Below are 27,500 nucleotides of genomic sequence, written 5' to 3' on the forward strand. Positions count from 1 at the left end.
CCCTAAATGCTGCGTTTTCTTTGTGGTTTGACTCGTGCAAAATTAAGTAACAAGTCAGAGTTATTTCAAATTAAAACATTCATTTTTTACTTGCTATGTTTAGTTCCCAACAGCGGCAGCTCAGCGAGACACTAGTTTTCTGCATTTTATCTGATAACAAGATGCTAAACCAGTTTCTCACTGGGCTGAAACCTTTGCTGTAATCATGAGGGAGTTTTCTAAATGTCTAGAAGATTCCTGCCTCTTTGCTTGAGTTGCTGCAGATATCTGTGTTTCAGTTTCAGAGGCAAAGAGTACAAGGAATGCAAAATAACCTTGAAAGGGCTCGGCAGCAAAACTGGGACCAATGAATGAATTTAAAACGATGAAAACAGTTTGGAGCTAAACTAGCTAAAAGCTAATTTGCACAATGTCCACTTCCGACTGATTCCATCAAAAGTGCGGATTGTCTTGCAACCTGAACAGTTGCATCCAGCTGAGGCTTTTGGAAATCTCCAGCTAATGAGAGACGACGATGACCTCCCCTGAAGAGCATCTTGAGCAACCCTGACAGCTCAGGAAGAATCATTTCTTGTAGAAAACCCTTAAAATGCGGGGGAAAAATTCTTTTCAGGAAAATCCCTTTCGGTTTCCGTGCAGCAGTTTGGGTGATCGTGTCCAAACTTATCTGTCTTCTGCTCGGATGACTTTTCTCTTCTTAGACTTTTACTTGTGTGTCATGAAAGACCCGACTGTTTACACCAAAACACAGACAGCAGCCACCCAGATCACAAGACTGATGTCTGCTGGTGTGTGTTTATGCTAAAAGCTCGGACAAAAAACTAGTTTTTGACCTTTATCTGGTTTGTTCAAAGATTTTCTTTGTGTCTGTCTTCATTTGAAGTGTGGACATCTCTACAAAACGAACAGTGTGGACTACTGCAGCCAGATGGACAGTTCTGACGCCGTCCCCCCAACGCCAGCCTTCCCCGTGTCTCCGCCAACGCCCTATGGTGAGGAATCGTGTCAAAACAAACCCCTGCGGTGGGTCGGCGGTCAGAAATCTTATCAGGATTTCTTCTCTTCCCAGTGAAACATTTCTCTGCGTTTTCCCAGCTTGGAGCTGACGGGCAGTGGGATCAGCACAGCTGGACACAAGGTATATTTTCCCAAGAGTGTGTGCGTGTGTGTGTGTGTGTGTGTGTGTGTGTGTGTGTGTGTGTGTATGTGTGTGTGTGTGAGAGAGAGAGAGAGAGAGAGAGAGAGAGACCACTTACATGAGTTTGTGGCTGAAACACTAAAACACAAAAACTCGAGCACCTAACTTCAGCTGGATGAGGTCGAGGAGTCAGCAGGAATGTCCGTCTGGGAACACACACACACACACACACACACACACACACACACACACACACACACACACACACACACACACACACACACACACACACACACACACACACACACACACACACACCTTTCCTGGAGGTTGCAGCTATTGGTGGATAATGTGGGCGTGGCTTTGTGGAGGATTTATCATCTTTTGTGAGATTGGGATTATAATCATTTAGGAAGCAGGACTGGGAGATCTGTCAGTCCCTTGTGCGTTAGCCGATGTTGGATGTTTGCTAATAATAGTTGACAATAACAGAGGAAGGGACCGCTGCTGGCAGGATGTCCACTCATGTCCTGCTGCGGGGGAACGGGGGGGCTTTCGTTGTTCAAACATCCTGCCTGAGAAGACTTTCAGCTCGCAGCTGCTGTCGTGTTAGAAAACACACACGTCAGTCCGAGCTTCGGGCGCACATCTGAACTGCTGCGTTTGTTCGGTAGCTTTTTTGTACAAGTGTGTCGGCAGTGTAACAGAAACGATGACCAGTCCCAACGTGCCGTCGGTCAGCGGCTGCAGGGAAGGCTGAGACTGGGAATCTCAGACATTCCAGGTCGGGTGTTGTTACTGCGAACGGAAACGCTGAATTTGTGCAGAGAGGATGTTCAAAAACGTCAGATTTTCTCCTGACAGAACGTGTTGCCTCCAGAGCAGCTCCTCAAGGGTTTAAACCACCGTCCAGGGTGAAACTCACACGTTTTGTTTTAATGATGTTAGATGGAGAAGGAGCTGTGAGTGAGTCACGTACGTTTAATTCTCTGATTTTTACGTGAAAGGAAGTTGTTCAGCCCACACTTGCGTGTACTAATGTTGCACATTGCAAGTGCACATTGTGCCTTTAATCCATACCTGCTCCTTCTCAGACTCAGAAATGAAACGCAAACGTGCACGTGAAGTGCTGCAGGATGGAGTAATTAGCACTCAGGTGTCTGAAGATGGACACAGCTGGGACAGAAGACAGAAAGACCAAACTGTTTCCTCAGTGGGATCTGCTCGTCTCAAACGGGACGCTTTGTGTAAATCTGACTTTCAGCGGCCTTCTATGCTGCCATGTGGGTCTACTGCTGCTTTAAACACTCCAAACGTGAAAAACAATCTACCCATCAGTGTTTGGTTGGAAATGAGCGCAGACCATGCTTGAATCGGACACTTTTGCATGAACATGGATGGCTTTTCTCTTAAAACGCAGCAGAAAGCCTTGTTTAAATGTGTGCAGATTGCACCGTTTCAGAAAGAGGTGCAAATGAGTTCAGGCAACGCAAAAGTCACTCCGGCCAGTTGAGCCTGGATGTAAAAGTAAATGTAAACTTCTTTTAATTGAAACAACAAAAGGCAATTTATTGTGATTGATTTAAATACGTTTGATTTATATTTGCAGCAGATGTCTAATTTTTAACGAGACTGGTGACATTTCTGACAGATCTGTTTTAAAGGGCAGGTTTGATCTGGTCATGGTAAACACGTTTGTCAGAAAGGAGCCAAAAGGCTGCTCGTGCACAGAGAAATCCCCGATTCCTTCTCCGCTGGATGGACAGAAGAATCAGCAAAAGAACCCAACTATCTCCTACTTGCTGCCACTTTGTGGGTCAGACAACAGTTTCCTGTTTCCCACAGTAAACACAGACAGCAGTCTGGGAAGCAATTGGCCACGTCTGGCCAAGAATCCCAGTTTAAATCATTTCCGTTTTATTTGTAGAGCCATTAATGTTAATTACACTGAGTCCGGTGGCTGTGGTGCTGAGTGGAGCGAAGGCAGAAGCGCCAGCAGTGCCCAGTCAGCTCAGCTCAACGCTGCAGCTCCAGTCAGATCGACAAGCGGATCTCTGCAGGCTTGTTGGTGTTTATGGTTTAACCAGGCCGTGCTGCAACACCTCCAGCGTAAACAGGAAATAGGTTATTTCATGATCTTAAATAAAAAATGAATCACAGTTCATGGAAACACTCGTCAGAGTTTATTTAGTAGATTAAACGTCTTCATTTAGGTTGTTAGGAAATCTTTTCTCAGGCAAACGGCTCGCTTGGACGTGTTCAAAGGAAGTTCTGTTCCTAATTGTAGGTTTAAATAACATTTACAGTACAAGTAATGTTATCTTATCGTATGTTTCAGGATCAATTTTAAGGTTCTTCTGATGGTTTTTAAGTGTCTTGATGGTCTTGGGCCTTCTTATCTCTCAGAACTGTTTTTACCATCTGAACCCTCACGGCCTCTGCGCTCCTCTGGCAGGCGTCTCCTGGTCATCCCTAAAGTCAGGACACACACTCACGGCGAGGCGTCCTTTCAGTGTTATGGCCCTCGCCTCTGGAACGAGCTGCCAGAGGACCTCAGGGCCGCAGAGAACGTTCATGTTTATAAGTCCAGGCTCAAGACCCATCTTTTTAAGTTAGCTTTTATCTAAATATTTACTACAGTTTCATTTCTCGTTTTACATGATTATATTTTATTACTTGCTTTGCGTGTTTTATATGATTATATTTTAGCATTGTTTCATTATTTAATATTAATTTACTGTTGTCGTCATCGTCGTTGTCGTCTTCCTCCGCTTATCGGGGTCCGGGTCGCGGGGGCAGCATCCCAACTAGGGAGCTCCAGACCATCTTCACCCCGGCCACCTCCACCAGCTCCTCCGGCAGGACCCCAAGGCGTTCCCGGACCAGATTGGAGATGTAACCTCTCCAACGTGTCCTGGGTCGACCCGAGGGCCTTCTGCCGGCAGGACATGCCCGAAACACCTCCCCAGGGAGGCGTCCAGGAGGCATCCTGACCAGATGCCAAAACCACCTCAACTGACTCCTTTCGATCTGGAGGAGCAGCGGTTCTACTCCGAGTCCCTCCCGAATGTCCGAGCTCCTCACCCTATCTCTAAGGCTGAGCCCGGCCGCCCTACGGAGGAAACTCATTTCGGCCGCTTGTATCCGCGATCTCGTTCTTTCGGTCATTACCCAAAGCTCATGACCATAGGTGAGGATTGGGACGTAGATCGACCGGTAAATCGAGAGCCTGGCTTTCTGGCTCAGCTCCCTCTTCACCACGCCAGATCGGCTCAGCGTCCACATCACTGCAGACGCCGAACCAATCCGCCTGTCGATCTCCCGATCCCTCCTACCCTCACTCGTGAACAAGACCCCGAGATACTTAAACTCCTCCTCTTGAGGTAGGACCTCTCTCCCGACCCGGAGTTGGCAAACCACTAGTGGTGTGCATCTCTACCTGCCTCACGATTCGATCCGATTCCGATTATCTGCCTAAAGATTCGATTTGAGTCTGAAATGCATCACGATTCTTCACACAAAAATTTTCATTACTTAATAAAAGCAGTAGAATAGTTTTCAATTTCTTTTTTATTTCGACATCCCTGAAAAACAGAACATTCATCTATTCACTGTAGTGAGCAACAATGTTTAAAGTGTGCTGCCTATAATTACTTAAATAATATAAGAAATAATGTTTTCGGTAGAGCAGCTTTAAGATAGAATATTACTGAACTTAAAAATAGTAAACAAATACCGTGTTAAGTGATTCTTTCACATCCAGGATCCCAAAACCAAAATTAGCCCAGACATCCGATTTAAATGTAACGGGTACATCTTTGATTACTGGTGATGTTCGTCCTGTATCCCTGTCCGCCTTTTCTGTTTTAAATTGGCGCTAGGGCAACGCAGTGCGCATGTCATTGCAACCCTGCCCCCAGAAGTAGTTTTAAAACCTCAAAACTTTATTGTCCTTGTGCATCCAGAACATAGACATAGACACAGGGAGAAAATCTCAGTATGTCACGTTGCTGCATCGATGCAGAATCATGCACGGCTGAATCGCGATGCATCTTAGAATCGATCATTTTTCCCACCTCTACAAGCCACCCTATTTTACTGTCTATATGATTTTATTTATTACTTATTTTCTAACTTTTGTCCCTTTTATATTAGCTCTTTTATTATATTTTTACTCATTTTAATCCAGTGTTTCCTCTGTAGGGAACCTCTGCCCCGGGGGCGGTGGTCGGCTGTAGCTTCCTGGGCTCCTAGGTAGTGTTTAAGTGGAGGTGGGTGTTTATGCTCCCCCTCCACTGAGCACCCTGACTTAGTGTGGAAGACCTGATGCTGCCGGGGCAGACGGCTCCTCTGATGGCGTTTCCTTACCTTACCTTACTTGGCTCATCATGACTCAACCAAATATAATTTTTACTTGTGTGTGTGTGTGTGTGCATGTGTGTGCTTGCATATGCCTGTTAATGTTTTAACCTGTTATGGGAATCTGGGGTCATTTTGTAAAGCACTTTGTTTGAAAAGCGCTTTATAAATAAAATCTGATTGACTGATTGAAACCTTTGTGACAGAAGCCTTTACAGCTAGTGTGGCAGAAATAATTATTTTGGTGTTATTTGAACAGAAAAGGGACTTCTTGTCTGACTGTTTGGGTTTATTTAGCCAAATAATTACAAACCAATTTGATTTAAAATAAACTGATGAAATGAGGTTTCCTCGAAGCAAATCATTAACTTATATCAAATATCAAGTGAATGAAAAGATTATTTAAACACGTTTATTAAACACCTGGCTCGTTGATTCCTAGCTTGTTGCTAACATCTGGACAGCTGCAGAAGAAAAACTTGCTTTCAAAGAAGTTGCGTAGCATAAAATCAGAAAAATGAGAATATTAACAAAAATCCCGCAGGATTGAGCGGACGTAGAGAATCGGGCCACTTTGCTCTGATCTGACTCCTGTTGGTGACGTTTTAACAAAAAGGTTTTAGTTTAACACATTCATTGTAGGTTTTAAAGGTCTGCAGTTTGCCTGTAAAGTTTATTTGTATGAAAACCGAAGACTTTTCCAGATGATTTTGGATTGAAAACATCTGATTTGATCTCTGGTAAAAACAAAAATAAATAAATAAATGAATAAAACAATAAAAAGATGTGTAACAAAATAAAAAAGGATCTGATTTTTTATTTAGAGCTGTTTTAGACCCATTGCAGTGTGACCGTCACGTGCCCACACCCCCGCCTCCCAGCTCCAGGCTGGAGGGCAAGAAGACGGCACCTCCGCGTTAATCACAGTTCTGTTTATCTGTTAGTTGTCAATAAACAGAGGTAAATAGCGGTTAATTAAAATCTATTAGCGTGGTTAACACACATAGAGCTGTAGGCTGCACAAGTAGATGAACAAAGGACAGTAAAGCAACATTTTACAGGTTTTCTAGTGGATAAACCACCCACAATGTGGCAAAGTCTTGTGACAGAATAAAAAAGTAAAATATCTGCCCCACATATCTAGACAGTTACAATTTATAGCCACCTAATGACTTATATGCTTTTATTATGTGCGACCGCGGGGGGAGGATGCACCGAGCGGATACAGCAGCGGGAAAAACTGTGCTGCAGATCAGTCCCGAGAAATAAAAGTGTGTGAAAGTGACAACGCCGGTGTGGTGTGTAGTTCTGTATGACCCGCGGTAACAGTCTCGTTACAGTAATTACACAAAACGTGTTGTGTGATGGGAGCGGGCAGCCTCTAATGTTGTTTGTTTGTGTTTCTGTTTACGGTGCTCGTCAGAAAAAACGGAACATCTGTTAGTCTCCAAAGACGAGCGTTGTCACGGCGATTGTTCAGCATTAACCTTCAAAATGTAGAAGAGATCCAGTTACTTCTTCATTGGTTCAACTGTGAGAAGTCCCGACTGCCGGTTCCGAGAACTGTCGTCTCACAGCTAGCTAGCTATTTCAAACGCATCTGGAAGCTTTACGCTAAACACTGTTAGCTTTGTGAGATATTTAGTTTTTGTCCATCTGCACAAAGATGTGCTAGATAATCTAAAGTAGTGGTATTTTAATCCCGGATTTATATTGTTAGCTTAAATCGCAGAGATACAGCTCTGGATGACGGCTGGAGATGGCGTTCTTGCCCTCCAGCTAGTGTGGGTGTGTGCAGTTACCCGGGTGTAAACAATAACATTCAGTGGGTCCATAGCAAATCCGCAGAACAAGCTAGGTTCTGAATGCAAACACTCACCCCTCCCCTCGGGTATCTTCCCTGAGAAGCTTCTGCCAGAACCAGAAACGAGCTAGCTAGTAGCTGTTTTCTAGTCCAAATGTGTTTTGTTGTCTGTGACTTCAGGTGGTGTTTTTCTTTTTGGGACTCTTTTAGGTAGGTTGTCCTAAAGCTGAAGTGGTAGCAGCCGGCTGTTTCTCCTTCTCTGATATTATCGAGGAGAACCTCTCACACCAGTGGTGTTCTGGTGCTGAATACATGGGTGTGTGATGAGGGGAGGACCTGGGGAAGTGCGGTGGTTCGGTGAGACCGGCAACCGGATGGTCCAGTGGTTGGTTTCAGTCTGAAACGTGTTATTGGTGGAGGTTTTCAGACACAGTTGAGAGAACCATTTCATTTGCTTTTTTTTTCTTTTTCTTAATCGCCACAATTTATTTATGGCTATATTGTGTTAGAACGCTGTTAAGGGTTATTTGCCATTGCAGATTTAAGGTTGTAGGGTTAGCATACGTACTTTTTGGGTGTTTTTTTAAGCTCAGTATACTACACTACATTTGACCAATAAGATGTGAATTTCTAGATGAATATGGAAATCCAGCCTGATTGGTCTTTGAATGTTTAACCAGAAGAATTAGAATTCCTTGTTTATTCAGGGATCGTAACACACTTCGTATTAATTCAGAGAGTCAAGTTTATAAAAAGTAAGACATTTATTTTCCAAACCATTAAAAACATGACAACTAGGAACACTTTAGGTGATGGATGAATCTAAGTGGATGGAATGTGAGGTGTGATGATGTGAATGTGATGTTATCAGAACCCTCGTATCTGGAGAAACTGACTTCTGAATGGGACTGAATTTGGTTTGCTGTAAACTATAAGTGATGTTCATAAAACCACATTAGACACAGTCTGTCAAGTCTACGTACCCTCTCGAAGACCCTCTTGGTAGATCCAGAATGTCAGGAAGTCCGTGGACCCCAAATGTACCGAAGTCCGTAGAAGAAACCGCAGCACCACCAGACCGGTCTCGAGTCGTCTCCAGGTCACGGCAGAAAGTTATTTGCGTCTATGGAAGGACTCTTAAGGAGTCAGAGCTGGTTCAGCTTTATTCTGAAGGAACCGTTTGCGGTATCAGCTGTAGCGTGCAGCAGGTCAGCTTGTCAAAGACGGGAGAAGAGGCTTCTTCCGATGGCCAGTCAGAGTTGGGCTCAACTGACTCACTCAGGAAGTGATGCTGTTGTAATAACGGCCACATTTCGGTTTACTGATAAATCAGAACTTGCCCTGTAAATGGGTTTTGCCAACAAACTCAGATACACACCTCCCTCAGATATGAAGATGCTGCCTTTGTGGATAAGAAAATATCTATGTTTAGTGACGTTAACTTTAACTTGCGTCATGGAGATATGGTGAGTGTGTCTTGTCCAGTCAGTGCGCTGATTAAATATACGGGTCATCTACTTCATTTCATCCTTATTAATCTTTCAATGTAATAATAATATTCATTTCAACTTCAGTAATTTAAGCACAGATTAATCAAAACATCTATTTCATTATATGATTAGTTACTCTTATTGTTCATCCGTCTTATTCTAAACCCAGTCTTAGATTAGAGGGAGCTTACGAGGGAGCTTGGGCAAACAACAGTATCTTTCTTGCAGATTAAAGGCTCCAGTTAAGACTTATGTCTCCAAATGACCAGATACTGAAGAGGTCAGACTGTAGGTGGAAAACTGACCATTTCTGGAGACTACAAGGTTATAAGACAAAGATTTCTTCCTTTTATCTTGTGACTTTATTTGGGTAAGCTACAGTTTTTGTTTTGCATTGATCTCTCCCACCCTCTTTATGTGGCTCACATGTTGTGTGACATCATTTCCTTTGTTAATGGTCAGATAAAAATAAACAGGCAGCCGTGTGGAAGCAGGCTTTAGGAGAGGGAATGTAAATCAGGCAAAGGCAGAGGCTTCCCTCAGACAAATACTTGACTGTCTGAAGCTCAAAGGTCATGAAGGTCTGAGCGAGTGGCAGCCAGAGCAGTTGGTCTTCTTCAGATGTTTGGAATCGGTGTCTGCCATAAACGAGAAGCAGCTGACTGGTCTTAAAGCAGCACCGTGAAGGTGAGGGGGGTGTGTTTGGGTTTTCGTCAACTCCGACTGGCATCCAAATGGAAACCCAAGGCCTGAAAACCAGATTTGAGTTATTATCTCATCCTATATGTCTGCGTTTTCAGATTTTACCGGAAAAAACAGTTTATGGTTTTCACATCATGGCAGGAACCACTGGAGTTCGAAAGCATGTGTTGCGTTCCACTAGATGCATAATGTATGAGATGCATTTTACCCATCCAAAAATATTTCAGAAGCAAACAGCAGTGAAAATTTTCCACTCAGCTGGTCCCGTGAAGAAGAATTGCAACCTCACACGTGAATTCAGCGGTTTGCACGATAACAAGCAAAGAGAAAGATGGCAGCATGTGTCCAAAACGGTCCAGGGTTTATAATCTGTTCTGTTTACTTTGGCTACGGAGGCTTCACAGGTAATGACCTGTATTTTTAATGGAAATCAGCGTGTGACTTTTATTATGAAAGTTCTTCATTGCTTTTGTGTTTGTCTTCCTGTCTGGCCTGATCTCAACTGCTGAGCTTGGAGCTTGAAGCCTGTAATAAATAGACTCAAAGCGTAAGCGACGCATACCAACACTTCCAAAACGTAACGCTTGTGGCCGGTGGAAACACACCCATCCTCTACCACGGCGGCTAATTGCTGCGTACTACGTTTTGCGGACTTTGGCGAACGTTACGCGATGCTTGCATGCCCAGTAGAAACGCCCAGTGAAATGCTCAAAAAGATCATTTTAATCCAGCTAAACCTTTCTTCCGTTGGACAACTACTGTATGTCACCATGGAAACAACCTCGCTAAAGCCTATGGCACACTGGAAGCATCAGGGGCGTGATACGGGAGCGGAACGTTTCTGCTTCAAATAGAATCCATTGAGTCTGGGGGGGGGGGGGGGGGGGGGGGTTCAAACCAGCCACGACAATTTCCAGGCGTGTCCCAGAAGCGGCGTGCTGCGCCGCTAACGATAGGATTGGGTTGTATTTTTGCCACGAGCCACTTCTGGAACACATCACGTTTACATAGAGATTGACAGGAAATCACGTATTGTTTCAGTGTAAAATCACTAGAAATTTTCAAAATAAAAGTACTGCAGCGATTGCAGTTTTCATATGCGTGTAGCTTACGTGTGACCCAACGGCTTATTTAGTTCCAGGAGTGCAGCGGCGTATTTTCACAACTTTAATCCTGGCAGTGGAGATGAACATCATGTATGACATCAAACAGCGATATCAAACCTGATTTCCTTCTTTCTGGTTTAATGGCGGACAGCATCAACTCGAGGGGTTTTGTGATCTTGTGATTTAAGCGAGGAGCACAGCAGAGAAGCTGCTCTGCTGCTGAGACTCTTCCGGTGTGCACTGGAGTGTAGCGATTGTTGCGAGGAAACTTTCCCACTGCCGTTCCGCACTGCTGATGCTTCCAGTGTGCAGTCGCTCAGGAGACACTACTGTTTTGGTGCAGCTTTAGACCCTGCATACCATGGCATCCTGGTGTTAATGCTTTGTGGCCACGTAGGAAACCGTTACAGAAGCTCAATAATTGTCAGATAGTTTTTGAGCCCTTTTAGGTCACAGTTCTTCATCTACTGCATCTCTAACATGTGATGTTCCTCAGGGTTCTGTTCTAGGCCCACTTACCTGCTGCTTCTGGGGTCTGGAACATTTAACGTCACATTTCATGGTTTTGCTGATGATATTCAGATTTACTTTCCCATAAAGATAAAAACAACAATAATTCTGAAGACTTCATTAAACTGTCTGCATGAAGGCGGAGCGTGGATGGGCTCAAACGTCCAAATAAGACAGAAGTAATTTTATTTGGGTGGAGGGACAAGATAGAAAATCCTGATTAGACCCCAACTTGTTTTTGGAAATCGTGGTGTCGCCTTTGAGGCCTTTAGTGAGTTCATTTATCAAATCGTGCTTTTCTCTCTTTTAGCCGAGGTAAAGTCCTGCTTCCATTTTCTGAAAAAGCCTTCTGTGCTTTTATTCTGACACCCTGACTCGTGAGCACAGATCAGTCTTCTCTGTCGTTTTCAGATGGTAAAAACCTTGCAGCTTGGCTTTTGACTGGAACATGACAACAGCAACACAAAGCACCAGTACGCTCCCAGGCTTTCATCGGATGGACTTTAGGATTTTATTGTTAGTTTTCTAAAGGTCCAGCTTCGTTTTATTTCCATCTAGAACATTCATGTCAAACAACCAGATGATTTTAGAGGTTTGAAGGTCCAGAAATGATGGTTCTGTAGCTGCTGCTCCTGGTTTTTGGAACAATGTACCTCTAAATAGCAGTGTCGGTATAAAGAAAATGATATAGAAAAATGAAATATTAACATTTTATTGTTGCCTTATAGCACATCTTTATATGGTAACACAAAAATCAGGCTTAATTTTTATTTCCCATTTTTTCAGAAAAATTTAAGTTGGCACATATTTCAACACAGGGGCAGCTATTCAAAGGACAAGGGTAGGGAGGCAACTGCCCCCATCTGTAGAGCCTTGCCCCCCAAGCTGCCCCCCTTACTTTTTTGTCCCCGGCTTAAGACGTAATGCTTTTCGCTAAGAGTGGTGGCTGAACAGCAATAAAAAAAATTCCGAAATGTATTTCAGAATTTATTTTGTGTGACATTTTTTTTTCTCATTTACACCTAATAACAGTAAATAGTATATGGTATTAGTATTAAAGTGTTATTGTGGATATTTTGCTGACTCTGTTTACATAGAGGTGATTTACACATACTTCAATGAGGAGATCAAGCATTGCCACCCTGTCTAGACCTCTTAAGCTTGGTATATGCTTGACGCATTCACTTTCCGCTTGGTGATGCGGCTCGCGGAAGGAACGCGCTTCACAACTTGCAGCGTTTATGGTTCATGCGGCTTGTCTCTGCAGTGAGCCAATATTCTCCCAAACTGTAGGGGGCAGCATGGAGCTCTATGGCATGCATCCAACACTACACCATAGTAGAAGTAAAAATTACTGTTGTTTACAACATGGCATTCCAGCATTTTTAACAGCGTCCTCGTCTTTTCCGACAGTGCGAGCTATTTCTCTCCAAGAATTATTAACAACATGTTGATCACGGTGATCTCTGAGAGCTGAATCATACAAATGTCTGTATTTACGAACCTCTGCCATACTAGTTCTTGCCAGTCCGCCATGTTTTTCCGCGTCCGGCCGTCCGCGTGGTTAGAAAATTTCCTAGGTGTGCGGTGCGGAAAGTTTGGGCCGTGCGGAGGCGCGGTGGAGGGGCGTGGTTGTTAAAATGACGCAACTTTTCCGCGCGGACCTCGCGGACGCGTCAAGCATAAACCAACCTTTACTCCTCCTTTGTCCCACAGTGTAAAACTTTCTAGATCCGCCACTGCTTCATTAATATTTAGGGACTAAATTTATCCTGCTTTGAGTCACGTTTACTGTCACCAAAGATCCCAATGTAGAAACTTCCACTGCTCCTAAAATTTCAAACCCTTTAGAAGTTTTTGCAATATTTGTGAAACTTTTTACAAACAGAAGCACAGATGGACATAGCTGATGTTCAAATGAGCTCACTTCCTGTTGGACAGACGTTTAGAATGAGCACATGCCTCCCCTAAAACTGAAGCAAATGCAGAATGATTCAATTCATGGGAGCTTTAGGGCGTGACCTGTGCGACGGGGGGAGACGAGACACATGGCAGGGGACAGTGATGGTGTGTCTACATGGCTTTGTCCCTGTGTTTGCGGTGAGCAGATGGTGGGAGTGGACACACATGCCTTGACAGAGAGGCCCTTCAAACACAGCCACATCCCACCGCCGTCGCTGCTCCATAAAAGGCTACATCTCACCTCTGACCCCGCCGGAATCTGCTCTGATTGGGGGAATGGGGCTTGCAGGGACCTGGCAGGAACAATGCTCAGTGGTCAGTAATAGAGAGCGAGGGAGGGGTGGATGGAGGGAGGAGGAAGAAATTCCATACACCTCCCTCTTTCCTCTGTCTCGTTTCTCCCTCCGTACCAGCCCAGAAGTCGGAACGGCGTGACAACGAGCTCAAGGACAAACAGGAGCTTATTTTTCCATCTGTGGGATGGAAGTAATCCGACCTGGCGGGGAGGCTCTCCGGCATTCCTTCAGCGAATGAAGTTCAGACTCAGAGGAGAAAGAAAGGGAAGGGAGGAAGTTCCTGGGATAGAGCAGGAAGGTGAGGAGGACTCAGCGGAATAATGGGAAAACTTGTGGGACTGACAGCATCATGAACGCATCTCTCGGTATGAAAACACACACACACACACACACACACACACACACACACACACGCACACACTGCGTCTGTAGTCTTTAACTGCTAATCGAGTTCTTTATGTTTTTACCACTTGCTCCAGACTCTTCCCTGTTACCGATCGTACTCTTTGCGTTTCGCATTTTCGCAACCTGAATGTAGACGAAACGTCCTGGATGATGATTTACGAATCTGCAGCCATCTGAACCTCTCAGATGTGGTCTGATGATGAAGTGGTTTATTCCACTGGTGCGTTCATCACCTCATCCTGGCTTCAGTGTGCAGTCTGGAGAGATGCATTAGTGGTTAGCAACGCGGGGTGGGTGGGGTCTCGCCGTGTGATGTCAGGGTTCACAGAATGAACCACACGTGGAACAGTTTAAAATTCTTCAGCAATGAACTTCGCTGTACTTTCGTTTCTTCAGGTCAGCTGTTGGACACGACTTATTTTTAGGTGAAATCTGAATCGTTCTGGGAAGTTCTCAGAGATTCACCAGCACAGTTTCCTGTGACTTTAGAGACACGTTTGACAAGTTTCAGCTCATTCCGTCTGAAGTTTTTGCGGTCCTCGTCCACTCTGAAGGAAGTCCGATCGAACTAATTCAAAATAAATATACACAACTGATGACTGAAGATTTTATTTTTTATTTTTTCGTAGATTTTAGACCAAAATGTGACAAATCATGCAGAACAGGACTTTTGCAAAACTGCAATAAATCAGTACGAATATACTGAAAATGGAAATGCTTGGTGGAAATGGCTGATGGTGCACTGGGCTGTCAGCAAAAGTCCAGATGCTTTATGGGATCCTAAAGGTCGATCTGGGCTGAGTCCTCTGCGGAGGACATGGAGACTGAAGATTCTCTGGTGGCTTAGGTCTCCCCCAGGAGGCGGTGGAGGAGGAGGCTTCTGGACAGGGGCGGGTCTGGGGAACTCATTACTGTGTTGTTTTGCAGAATGGATGCATGGATTCTTTGGGCGACGGTGGCACAGGAGTTAAGTGCTTGCCCTGTAATCATAAGGTTGCAGGTTCGAGCCCCGCTCAGTCTGTCGTTGTGTCTTTGGGCAAGACACTTAACCCACGTTGCCTGCTGGTGGTGGTCGGAGGGACCGGCGGCGCCAGTGCTCGGCAGCCTCGCCTCTGTCAGTGCGCCCCAGGGCAGCTGTGGCTACATCATAGCTCATCACCACCAGTGTGTGAATGTGTGTGTGAATGGGTGAATGACTGATTGTGTTGTAAAGCGCCTTGGGGGGTTCCAGGACTCTAGAAGGCGCTATATCAAATACAGCCCATTCCTGTTTTAGCCCAAAGAAGCTTCTGTGTCTGTTGGGCCGAGTGAGCCGAGGTGTGTCTACAAACCTCCGATTGCTGATTTGTTTTGTCTCCAGCTGCTTAAATCTGATCCAAACAGAAATCTGCCCAATGTAAGCTTAGTTTTTGCTTCCAGAAAAACTGAAACCAGTTTGAAAGTGGTAGTGTAAAAGTTCCATATCATGAAAAATTCTTTATTATTATTATTATTTTTACTTTTTACCGTTTTTATTTTGGCATTTCCTCGTGAAAAATACATCTAAACCCTTTTTGTGGCTGCATTCGTGCATTTTCCTGTCTCAGCTTCAACTTAGTCGACATGATCAGTTTAAAGACTGAAGGCAGAGAGGAAAATTATCTCAGCCTGACCCAAACAAATTCTTGTTATCTGAATCTGACGCCCTGGTAGCCTTGAGCTGCAAGCAACTAAAACCCCCACAAAAGAATGCAGACAGATGCTGTGAAAACCCGACCTACCCCCCCGCCTTCGGATTGGTGGACTTCAGCCTGGCGAGGCCATCAGCTGGAGGAGTCAATGTGCTCTTCGCTTCTCCCAAGATCTCCCTTCCACCTGTGACTATACGGCAGAGGAGCGCCTTAGATGGCTGCTCTCGCTGGGGGAAACAGGATCCCAGCCCCCCCCCCGCCTTCCTATTGGAGTCTCATGTTGTGAACTGTTAATGTTCGTGCTTATATGTTTGAGGCGTTTTTTTGCATAGCAAAACTACACCCTGTCGGGAGTAACTCTGTAATGCCTTTTTTTCCCCTCCCACAATTTATCCTCATGTAATCACATTTTCATCTAAATGAAATGAGCGCCGCTCATGGCTGCTCTCATGGTCTGCCTGTATCTGTTTTGTCTACATGTGTGTGTGTAACCTTGGTCAGGCTGTGCTGCGGAGTCACATTTCCATGCTTCGAGACGCTGGAGCACTGGCAATAGAGCTTTTCTTATTCTGATGACGATTTTTCCTGCATCCAGGACCAAGTGGCCTACTTGCATCATGAGGCATTTCTCCTGGTCTGGTCTCGGTTCTGAAACCTTCTGTGGATGTTTTCACAAACTACTTTTGCATTAGTGACAAAGCAGCTGTGTGAAAACCATCCGTCCTGTCAACAAAGGTGCACGTAATGGCCATCTGAAGACACGTGTCAGGCGACTGCTGTTTTGTAGCAGACTTGGTAGTCCAGTAGTTCAAGTGCCAGACTGGCGTGTAGTTTTGCACAGGTTTGACTTCGGGTTGCGGCAGTAACTTTTTAAATTCTCTTTTAGCCACTTTTGCCAGTATGATGCTTTCAACCCTTTATTTGTAAACGGTTTGAAACGTAAGGACTAATCTGTTTTTTGCTTTCTTTGTTCATTTAGCTGGTGTGAGTCCATGTGAGGTGAGCAGAGTAAATCAACTAAAATGCTATATGGAAACGACCAAATTCAAAGATTTTTAGAGACATAAAATATTTAGCAGAAAATGATCAATGAATCTAAATTATAAATGAATGAAATCTGCTTCAGCTGGCTAAATAAATTACTGCAGACACCGGGATTCAAACCAGCGTCAGCTCATGACATATTAACTCATATTAGAGATCGATAGGTGGATCGGTGCTGCATCTGCTGTGATGCGGGCGTTGTACCGGTCTGTCGTGGTGAAGAGAGAGCTGAGTCAGAAGGCGAAGCTCTTGATTTACCGGTTGATCTGCGTTCCTACCCTCACCTATGGTCACGAGCTTTGGGTAGTGACCGAAAGAACGAGATCTTGGGTACAAGAGACCGAAATGAGCTTTCTCCGTGGGGTGGCTTGGGTCTCCGTCAGAGATAGGGTAAGAAGCTCGGTCATCCGGGAGGGGCTCAGAGTAGATCTGCTGCTCCTCCACGTCAAGAGGAGCCAGTAGAGGTGGCTAACGCATCTGGTCAGGATGCCTCCTGGATGTCTCCCTGGTGAGGTTTTCCGGGCACGTCCAACCAGGAGGAGACCTAAAGGAAGACCCAGGAAACATCGGAGGGACTATGTCTCTCACCTGGCCAGGGAACACCTTGGGATTCCCCCGGAGGAGCTGGCCCAAGTGGCTGGGGAGAGGGAAGTCTGGGCCTCTCTACTTAGGCTGCTGCCCCCGTGACCCGACTCCAGATAAGCTGAAGAAAATGGATGGATGGATTTAAGATAAATTATTCAAGTTCAATTCAATTCAAGTTTATTTATAAAGCGCCAAATCATGACAAGCGTCTTCTCAGGGACCTTCACACAGTAAACATTCCAGTACAGGTCAATTCATTAAGCCAATCCGTAAAAATTTTCCTTTATAAGGAACCCAGCAGGTCGCATCGAGTCACTGACTAGTGTCAGAGTCTTTACAGCAATCCTCATACTAAGCAAGCATGCAGCGACAGTGGAGAGGAAAACTCCCTTTTAACAGGAAGAAACCTCCAGAGAATCCTGGCTCAGTATAAGCAGCCATCCACCATGACTCAGTGGGGATGGAGAAGACAGAACACACACACACACACACGCACGCACGCACACACACACACACACACACACACACACACACACACACACACACACACACACACACACACACACACACACACACACACACACACACACACACACACACACACACTTTAGATAAACTTTATTGTATTTATCCTAGTGAATCTATAATTAAACGGGTAAACTAGTAGTAGCACATCCAACGTCAAAGAGAGTAAAATGTTATTATCAGGAGAGGGAGAATGTTTAAGTGGTTAGCAGCAGTGTGCTAGTCGATGGCCCCCTCCATGAGGCCACCACAGCTCAGCAGAACATCATTGTAGCTTCTTCTGGGGAGAAAACACTTAGAGAGAAAATAAAGTTAACAGCTGAAGTAGCAGGAAATAATACAGTTAATGAGCAGACTGTAGAAGAAAGAAAATGACTTTTCAACAGTGCCAACAATAATATTTGATCAGATGTTGTGCCTATAGCTCTCACAGGTTTAAAATTGCATGATCCTTTAAGAAGTCTTTAGTGTTGCTTTTAGATCAGCTGTAGCAGCCATCTTTAACTACGATTAACTCTAAAAGTAAATCAGTCGTAGACGATATGAGAGATTAATTCAAATGTACTCAGTAGAAAAAACGCAGGAACAATGATCTCTTCAACATTTTGCTGTTTATTTCTCTAACACTGGAAAAAGACCCAAACATGTAAATTCCTCTGACTCCTCTGTGGACTTTCAGACTTTGGTGAGGCTGGTCTTAAAACACAGTTCTGTTGACATCGTCCATCACCGTTTTTCCTTTCACCACTTTGTTTTCTAGTCTGTAATTCTCGCCCCGCCGGTCTCCACTGCCTTGCTTACCGAGCCGATAAAGCTGTCGCCCTGGACACAAGCAGACGACCGAGGCGCCTGATTTACAGACGACCACCTACCGGTTCGTCCTCCCTGCAGAAAAATGCTTGGACTCTGAGCTACTGAACGCAGTGTGGGAGGCTCTGAGCGCAGAGGTTAATTGGTTTTTATCTCAGGAGGGAGAAGCAGCTTCAGACAGCTGATTGTATTTTGATGTAAAGACTCCCAGCTACATAAAAAATATAATGCACCCTTCAATAACCCATGGAGGATTAAAACAATATTAGAAATTGCACAAAATTATTATTTGAACAATCCAGGAATTCTAATGAATGCAACAAAAACCTAATTAGCCTGAAGCTACATTTGTTTTTGTAGCTTTAAACCTCACTCAACACTGAAGAAGACACAGTATTTAATTATTCCTTTTCACATTTGCAAACACATTTGTTTAAATAGACACATGGTCTAAGCAGGAGACCACCTCCAGATAACCTCCCTGAGCTGTTGTCCATTACTGGGACTTAGCTGAATGTGCACTCACCATCCAAACCGTGCATCCAACTCTCTGATCGTGAAAGTATGTGCACGTTTGGGGTTGGCAGGACACGAGTTAAGATGACGCAAAATGATGAAACTTTTCTGCGCGGAGCCGTGCGGACCTCGCGGACGCGTCAAGCACAAACCAACCTTAAGTGTCTTGCCCAAGGACACAGCGATAGACTGAGGGGGGCTCGAACCTGCAACCTTCTGATTACAGGGCGAGCACTTAATTCCTGTGCCACCATCGCCACCTGTTCAACAGCATCTTTGCCAGCTGGTTTTAGGAACTAGTGACATCATGCAGTTCTGCTACTGAGCAGCATAAATAAACATCGCTGTAGTCGATGTTCAAAATGGATTAAAGACAGGACAGGATATATAATCAGTCAAATATAATGTTATAATGCTGCGAACATGTATACATTCCCACCAGCTTGTAACTCCACACTTGCTTTTAAATATAAAATGTTCAAAAATTTCATTCGGGGGTGCATGCCCCGGACTGCCTTAGAATAGTTCAACACTTAGCATCTTTTTCACCTCAGGTCTTTTTCAAGTCTGCTCTATGGTGCTGGTGCACACCTTGTGGCGGAATATGAACTGGATATATATATCAGAGAAATCTCAACCCCCACACTTTCAAAAAGCTTGCTACGCCCCTGTATGCTAACAACCTGGGCTAATTGTCATGGTCTGTGTCTGCGTCTCCCTCATGTGTCTCCTTGTGTCTCCATCCCTCTCTAGGTTCTCCTTTTGTGTCTCCTATAGCGCCTTCATGTGTCCTTGTCTGCGTCTCTTTTATGTGTCTCTTTGTGTTCCTCATGCGTCTCCTGTTTTGCAGCCCTCTAGATCACCCCTCCCAGGTCCTGTGTTCCTTCAGTCTTCCCCAGTCATCCCTCTGCAGGTTTTTATAGGTTCAGCTTCTCATTTTATTAGTCTCTTTAGTGTGTTTTCCCACAGGTGTTTGTAGTTTCCCTTCCCCCTAGAATATTAGTTAATTTTGCGTGCTCATCTTGTCTTAAGGTTTTTTACTCTTAGGGCATGTCAGTTTCCTCCCTGATTAGTTAATTGCTTTCACTTGGATCCTCTCCCCACACACCTGCACCCCATGTGCCTCCCATCATGCCCCACTGTATTTAACCCCGTCTGCGTCTCTGTCTGTTGTCGGTCCATTGTTTTGTGTCAGCGTTGTTCTGTGCTCTATGTGAGCTTTTGTGCCTCGTCTCTTGGTTTTGTGCTCTATGTGAGCTTTTGTGCCTCGTCTCTTGGTTTTGTGCTCTATGTGAGCTTTTGTGCCTCGTCTCTTGGTTTTGTGCTCTATGTGAGCTTTTGTGCCTCGTCTCTTGGTTTTGTGCTCTATGTGAGCTTTTGTGCCTCGTCTCTTGGTTTTGTGCTCTATGTGAGCTTTTGTGCCTCGTCCCTTGGTTTTGTGCTCTATGTGAGCTTCCGTTCTCCTGGTGATCAGGACTTTGTTTTTTGACTTCCTACCCTTTTGGATTTTTGGTTCCTCGTCCTAATAAAGAAAGGATTTTACTTTTAAACCGCTCCTGCCTCGTGTCATCTGGTGTTTCCTGCATTTTGGGTCCTAACCTCCTCCTAACCCGCAACGTGACACTAATAACGCGAGTTAACCAAATGAACTCAACTTTGAGTTATGTTAACAGACTAAAGCTAAAAAAAATCACCACCAATTAAAGCCTTGTTTAGAGTGTGTCACATCTAAAAGGGTCTGGGTGGAAACAAGATCTCTCCTCTTAACCATTCCATTAATAATAATGGTAATAATAATACTACATCAAACTTTTATAGGCGCTTTTTGTGACACTCAAAGACGCTTTACGCATTAGACCATGGGCGTCCAACCCTGGTCCTGGAGGGCCGGTATCCAGCAGGTTTTGTGATTTCTCTGCTCCAACACACTCGATTCAGTGGTTGAATCACCTGCAGCAGCTCACCAGGCTCTGCAGAAGCCTGTTAATCACCTGCTGATTGAAATGAGGTGTGTTGGAGCAGGGCTAAAACTAAAACCTGCTGGATACCGGCCCTCCAGGACCAGGATTGGGCACCCCTGCGATTAGACAGAACGTGATGATTCTATGATCTGTGTTTTGGTAGCACGTTCAGAGACTTCTTGATTTTATATCATCGTATCACCCAAGCGTTTACTAGCATCAAAGCGTCTTATGAGCTGTTGTGGTGGTGTCACCGGGGTAAGATAAGATGATCTAACAGTCTTGTCAACGGTGATGGGTGAAGCGCGTTCCTGTGAGGAATGATGGGAGTTTTATTCGTATTGGCTACTATAAGTGAGGCCCAAAGTAAAGACGTTCCTCTCCGGTCAAATCCTTCCACGTGAGTATTTCACGTGCTTCTGAGCCCAGAAATGAGTCCTCTGGATGGAGATGAAGCTGTTCTTCTGCCTGTTTTTCACACTCAATTCCTTTCAGCTGCTCTTTGCCGGATTTGTTCCACATTCTTTTATGTTTCTTCTGCATTCACATGATTTTTAAAATTGTTTTTGTAATAAACACATTTTAGATTTCTGGAACTTCACTTCCACAGAGCTCTGAGAGGGCTGCTGCTTAAAGATGTTCACCACAACCTCCCCTCAGACTGCACAGAACGCTCCGTCTTCCCGTAACTCCCCGTTGGTGCGCGTCGGCCCGGAGATGTGTCAGGCGTTTGTTTGCTGAAGCAGCCGCAGGTTCAGCTGATCTGTAATCAGGCGGGACGAGTGGCAGATGTGACAGACCACAGTGAGGAGAATCACCCGTGGGAACTTGGAGACACACGAGACTCGGATGCTCTCTGGGAATTCTCCTGAGAGATGAGACACTGACAGAGACTGTGGGAATGTTTGAGGAATCCTGCTTTCCTCTTCGTTTGTTTGCTCCTGATGAGCGTCAACAAAAGCCTCAGCTGGGGGCTCTTTTGTTTCCCTACGCTTTAGTTTTAGTTTTTTTAGCTGTTCAGGTCTGAGTTGACACAAACTTATTGAAAATTGAAGGTTCTTGCTTTTTATTTCTCTATTTATGTCACGAATAAACTTTTAGTTTGATGCGCAGGCGTAAAAATCAAACAGTCTAATTTTAACATTAAACATATCAAGTCTTCTTTTTTTTACTTTTTCCCATCTACACATTAAACTTCCACCAAACAGATAATAATCAGTAAACAATCGTTTCAGATGCACCAGTCGTCTGAAAGGTTCGCCGTGCACAGACGACACCATCAGTCTTTAAATTGTCTATTTGACTGAAACCGTATCAACTTCCTACAGAGAGCTGAATAAATACAGAAACATGGGTAACACTTTACAATAAGGTACGCAAAATTGTGCTTCGTTACTAGGGAACGACTTAGGGGGTAATGAGTATTGAAGCAGGACAGAATAGGTAGTTAACCAGTAGTTACTGGTGAACACCCAGCAGTTATTCAGAGACTAATGGGTAGATATCTATTTGTGATTTGTTACTAGGGAACAGAGCAGGGAAGAATAGGTAGTTTAGAGTGTTTTTACATGTTGATTTCAAAGTTTATAAATGTAAAAGTTATTTTTTGTGTACTTCTCTGATTATTTAAAAAGGTACCCTAAACATTGAACATTTTGTTATTGATTGATTTGAGCCGGGTAACACTGTAACCTGCAGGATTTTGGTCACCCTTCCCTGGAATATCACCGCACACACGATAAAAGAAAATGATGTGTGAATAAGCTCAATGTCTTTATGGTAAACGGCCATGTAACAACATATAAGTAAGGGTTAAGTATTGGGTAAGTACAGATGTGTTCCTCAGTAGGTACTTGGGAGGAGGCTTCACTTTCCATCATCTCGAGACAGACGGATGCTGACGATGGACGGCGAAGTGACAGACGAGTGAAATCAAGATGAAACAGTGATGTTAAATCACTGTCGTCGTCTTCTTCCTCCGCTTATCCGGGTCCGGGTCGCGGGGGCAGCATCCCAACTAGGGAGCTCCAGACCATCCTCTCCCCGCCCACCTCCACCAGCTCCTCCGGCAGGACCCCAAGGCGTTCCCGGACCAGATTGGAGATGTAACCTCTCCAACGTGTCCTGGGTCGACCCGGGGGCCTCCTGCCGGCAGGACATACCCGAAACACCTCCCCAGGGAGACATCCAGGAGGCATCCTGACCAGATTCCCAAACCACCTCAACTGACTCCTTTCGATCCGGAGGAGCAGCAGTTCTACTCCGAGTCCCTCCCGAATGTCCGAGCTCCTCACCCTATCTCTAAGGCTGCATCCTTCATGATCATTATCTTCATTATCTGCCGCTTTTGACACTGTCACCCACGTAATCCTATCACAGCGACTGGAGCAGTTAATTGGAATTCGTGGAACAGCTTTAGAGTGGTTCCGCTCCTATTTCAATGGTAAATGTTTTAATGTTGCCCTGGGGAACTGCGCCTCTAGAGTGGCACTTCTTTTTTGTGGGATTCCCCAGGGGTCCGTTTTAGGTCCGCTTCTTTTTTATCTATATATTGTACCTTTGACAGACATTTTTAGAAAATTTCGGGTAAATTTTCATCCCTACGCTGACGATTGTCAGCTTTATATGGCCCTAAAATCTGCTGACCCTGTGCAACCACTGACTGACTGCCTGAGTGAAGTCAGGTCCTGGCTCTCGGCCAATTTTCTTCACGTTAATAGCTCGAAACTGGAGGCTATTTGCTATTTGCTTTGCCCCCTGCTCCCCCTCGGCTGTGGAGCCATCTCTGCCCCCTTCATTGCCAGTTTTGGTGAAGCCGACAATTACAAATTTGGGGGTCACTCTGGACGCTTTTAAAAAAATGGATGCACAGATAAATCAGGTAGTCAGGTCGTGTTTCTTTCATCTTCGCCGGCTGGCCAAACTAAAATCTGTCCTGAACAAAAAAGCTCTTCAGTCAGTTGTTCATGCCTTATTAACGTCACGTCTGGACTATGCTAACTCTCTCTTATATGGTATTCCCTCCTCTTTAGTGGTAAGCCTCCAATTGGTACAGAATGCTGCCGCAAGGTTTCTTATGGGCATAGACCGACGGCAGCATATCACCCCTGTTTTGGCAAATTTACACTGGCTTCCAGTTCGGTTTCGGATTAAGTTCTCCTGTTGGTTTACAAATCTATTCATGAAATGGCCCCCTCCTATTTGGCACATCTTTTGAGTCCCTATGTTCCGGCGCGAACCCTGAGGTCCTCCAACCAGCACCTTCTGCTTGTCCCTCCGGCCCGCTATATGGCCCGTGGCGAACGGGCTTTTTCAGTTTGTGCGCCTAAACTTTGGAACCAATTCCCCATGACGGTCCGACTTGCCCCCTCCCTTCCCGCTTTTAAAGTATGTTTGAAGACATATTTTTATTCCCTGGCCTTCTCGGCTGAGAAAGTTTAACCCTTGTGCTTTCCTGTATTTTTTTTATAGTTTTTATTTGTTTTATCTATTTTGGTGGTGCATTGTCTTGTACAGCACTTTGGTTGGCGTTGTTGCCATTTAAATGTGCTTTATAAATAAAGTTTGATGATACATTCATTTGGGATTCGTTCCTTATTGCGTTAACCCGTTAGACCCTGAAAAAAGACTGCTGGGTGTTCACCAGTAACTACTGGTTAACTACCTATTCTTCCCTGCTTCATTACTCATTACCCCCTAAGTCGGTCCCTAGTAACGAAGCACAATTTTGCGTACCTTATTGTAAAGTGTTACCGAAACATGCTAAAGTGTGACGTCATTCAAAAACGCTTCCAGTTAAGTGGAGCTTTCCAACTTTTCAGGCAAACAGTAAAAGTTTGTGTAAACGAGGCTTTATTTGTGCTCAGCCTGCGATTACATGATCCACCCCAGATGATGTCGCCCGTCCGGGACTATCACTCACAAAACTGGAGACTCGGTTCAAATTCCTGCCCCTCTGAATGGAGGGAAGGGGCGTAAGGCTGGAGGGAGGGTGAGGGTGAGGGAGGGGGGTGAGGAGGCTGAACAAGGAGCTCTTTATAATGATACTGAACTGTTTTGAGGGTGACTCATTCAGCTTTACAGTCCTGTCTGAGGCTGGAGGAGGCCCGTCCTCGTGTTTGCGGGATGACAGTGTCATGTTCTCTCAATAAGTCAGAAAAGGAGCAGTTTCATGTCTTGGTGTGTGTGATTGGGATGGTTTTGTGCTGCAGTGAGGAAATTATTAAAGCTAGAAGGAAAAAAATTTGTTTTTGGTCAGATTTTTCCAAAGAAAAGAAAAACGTAGGACATCCTGACTGAGTAATTCTGTCACATCCAGTGGCTCATTTTGTTTCCATCAATTAACTCAGTTTTTAATCATGAATATTTTTCGTCTGTTGTTCAGATTCCCGGAGTTTCCTGGATGGGATGAACCTTGGAGGAGGATCCACAGAAGGAGAGATGTTCGGATCAGATGTGCCTGTCGCTCCCGCCTCCGTTCAAAGGATCTTTGGCTCCATGTGCTCAGTGTCATCAGGCAGCCCCCTCCCACACACAGACAGGTATGACATCAGGTAGCTCCTCCCACACACAGACAGGCAGGTCATTAAGTAGCTCCTCCCACAGCCCAGCAGCAGGTGTCAGGTACTGTATTAGCTAATAACCATGCACACCTTTACTCTCCCTTTGCAGATCTATGTCTCCTGGGTGGCACAACCAAACTCCAAACTCCCTGAACTCCCCCTACCCGCCCCAGCCTTCACCCCCCCACCCTCTCAGCTCTCCCAACGCCCACAGTTCTCCTCGGGGAGCATCGAGGGGCCAGCTAGGGAGCTGGGGCATCCACACTGGGGCCGACAGTGTGGACTTGACCTCGTTGTTGTTGGGGAACAGCGGCTTGGACCACGGCCTGCTGGATGCCGTGGACGGCCTCGAGAGTCTAAGTCTCGGGGGAGACGTGGGACTCGTTCCTCTGCTTCCTGAGAAGAGGAAAGCGGGTGAGGTGGGGGAGCTCGTTTCACTCTCCTCGTCTGTGAGCGGGTGTTACACTCCTCACAGTGAGAGCAGCCTCAGCATCAGATTTTCATCCTCCATGACCCCCGACCCACTCGGAGGCGCCCCGTCACCCGGAGCAGGTACTCTGACCCAGTTACAGCGTCTCTGTGGCACCAGTTGTTACATCTGGGCTAATGAACAGACTCTGTTTAGAGAAATAGAGTTCACGTCCTTTAGGACTGATGTTGCTGCTTTCTTAAAACAGCTTCTAAAGTTTAGCAGCAGGTGCCAAGCTTCACATTACAGTTTTTTTTAATAATTATCACCAGCAGCAGCTAAATGTAGCACTTCCAGGTCATCCAGGGGTCACGTTCAGCATCAAGTTCTTAATATTTCTACCGAAATAATCATGTAGGGCCGTGTGACCTGTTTAAGGATGGCAGTAGCACAGTCTAGTCCCACACTAGCAGTTAGCTCATCAGTCCTGAAGGATGCAAACTGCATTTCTCTGAACAGAGGCTGTTGAGGAAGCTGTCTGCGCTGAGACCATGCAAAATGGCCACTTGACCCCCGCTGCATCACAAAAAGGCAAAATGACAGAATGAAGATTTGGTGCATCGTCATCATTCACGTACGTTGACATAAGTTTAGTTCCACTTCCTGTTCAACAAGCTGCATAATTTTTTGCTTCTGTCAAAAGAACATTTTTATTGTAATGAGATAATTTACATGTTATTTAATAAGCCATAAGACATGAGATTCCATAATAAATATGAAATCAACCTTATGGATCTGTGGGTACTGTTTAACCAGAAGATTGGAACTTTTTATTGCAGGGATTAGATAACAGCTTCGTATTCACTCAGAGACAACAGAAGAGAGAGTCAAGTTTAAAAGTTTAAAGATTTATTACTAAACTAATTAAACTAGACTAACCAACACTAAATGTATGGTGTAACTAAGGTGAATGAGACAGAATGGTGTAATGTGGAATGTTGCTCAGAACCAGCAAATCCGAAGAAACGATTAGTTCTGATGGGAAGTGAAGGTGATGTCTTCGCTCTAAGCTTTGGTTAGGAGATTCATAAACACATTCGACGCCATTCTGTCGGTCTACGTACCCTTAGCGGAAGTCCCCGTCTAGATCAGGAGGTGTAGAGGTCCAGCTTGACCTTTATGGAGCCGAAGCCTGTAGAAACAGCCACGGCAGCCGACCACCAGTCTTGAGATACTTCCGGGTCACAACAGTTTATCTGCATCTAACAAGACCCACACCCGGATCGTGATGGTTCAGCGTTTATTCTGAAAGGAACCGTTGCAGCAGCTGGAACAGCAACAGATTTTATCCAGCTTGTCGTTGGTTCTTTCGGCTGAAGAGGAAAGTTACGGATTGGCCACTCCGACAACTTCTCTAGAACGCTTTGAACTGGCGTTAGAGATGGCGTGGGCATAGTTTTCTACTTCGGATGTTTTGGTTTATGGTCGAATGAAAAGATGACAGATTTACCAAGCACCACCAAAACCACGCCTCCGTCAGATCTGGCAGATTCTGATTGGATCAGTAAAGTAATGTGTCGTCTCTTAACGCTACGTGAGATCAGTCCTAGCGGAAACATTTAAAGTCATATTACTTATTATATTCT

The 27,500-nt window shown here is 44.9% G+C and overlaps 1 protein-coding gene across 2 annotated transcripts in view; it reads left to right on the top strand.

Moving 5' to 3' along the window:
* Positions 1 to 27,500, top strand: part of tns3.2 (tensin 3, tandem duplicate 2) — a 71,398-nt gene that overhangs the window by 37,201 nt on the left and 6,697 nt on the right. For both annotated transcript variants that reach the window (XM_070554325.1, XM_070554326.1), the window contains 4 exons: positions 884 to 992; positions 1,070 to 1,138; positions 25,268 to 25,424; positions 25,555 to 25,997. In XM_070554325.1, coding sequence (XP_070410426.1) covers positions 884 to 992; positions 1,070 to 1,138; positions 25,268 to 25,424; positions 25,555 to 25,997 — 778 coding nt within the window. The remainder of the gene's footprint in view (positions 1 to 883; positions 993 to 1,069; positions 1,139 to 25,267; positions 25,425 to 25,554; positions 25,998 to 27,500) is intronic.

Source organism: Nothobranchius furzeri, chromosome 8, assembly GCF_043380555.1.
Source record: "Nothobranchius furzeri strain GRZ-AD chromosome 8, NfurGRZ-RIMD1, whole genome shotgun sequence".
Classification (NCBI taxonomy): Eukaryota; Metazoa; Chordata; class Actinopteri; order Cyprinodontiformes; family Nothobranchiidae; genus Nothobranchius; species Nothobranchius furzeri.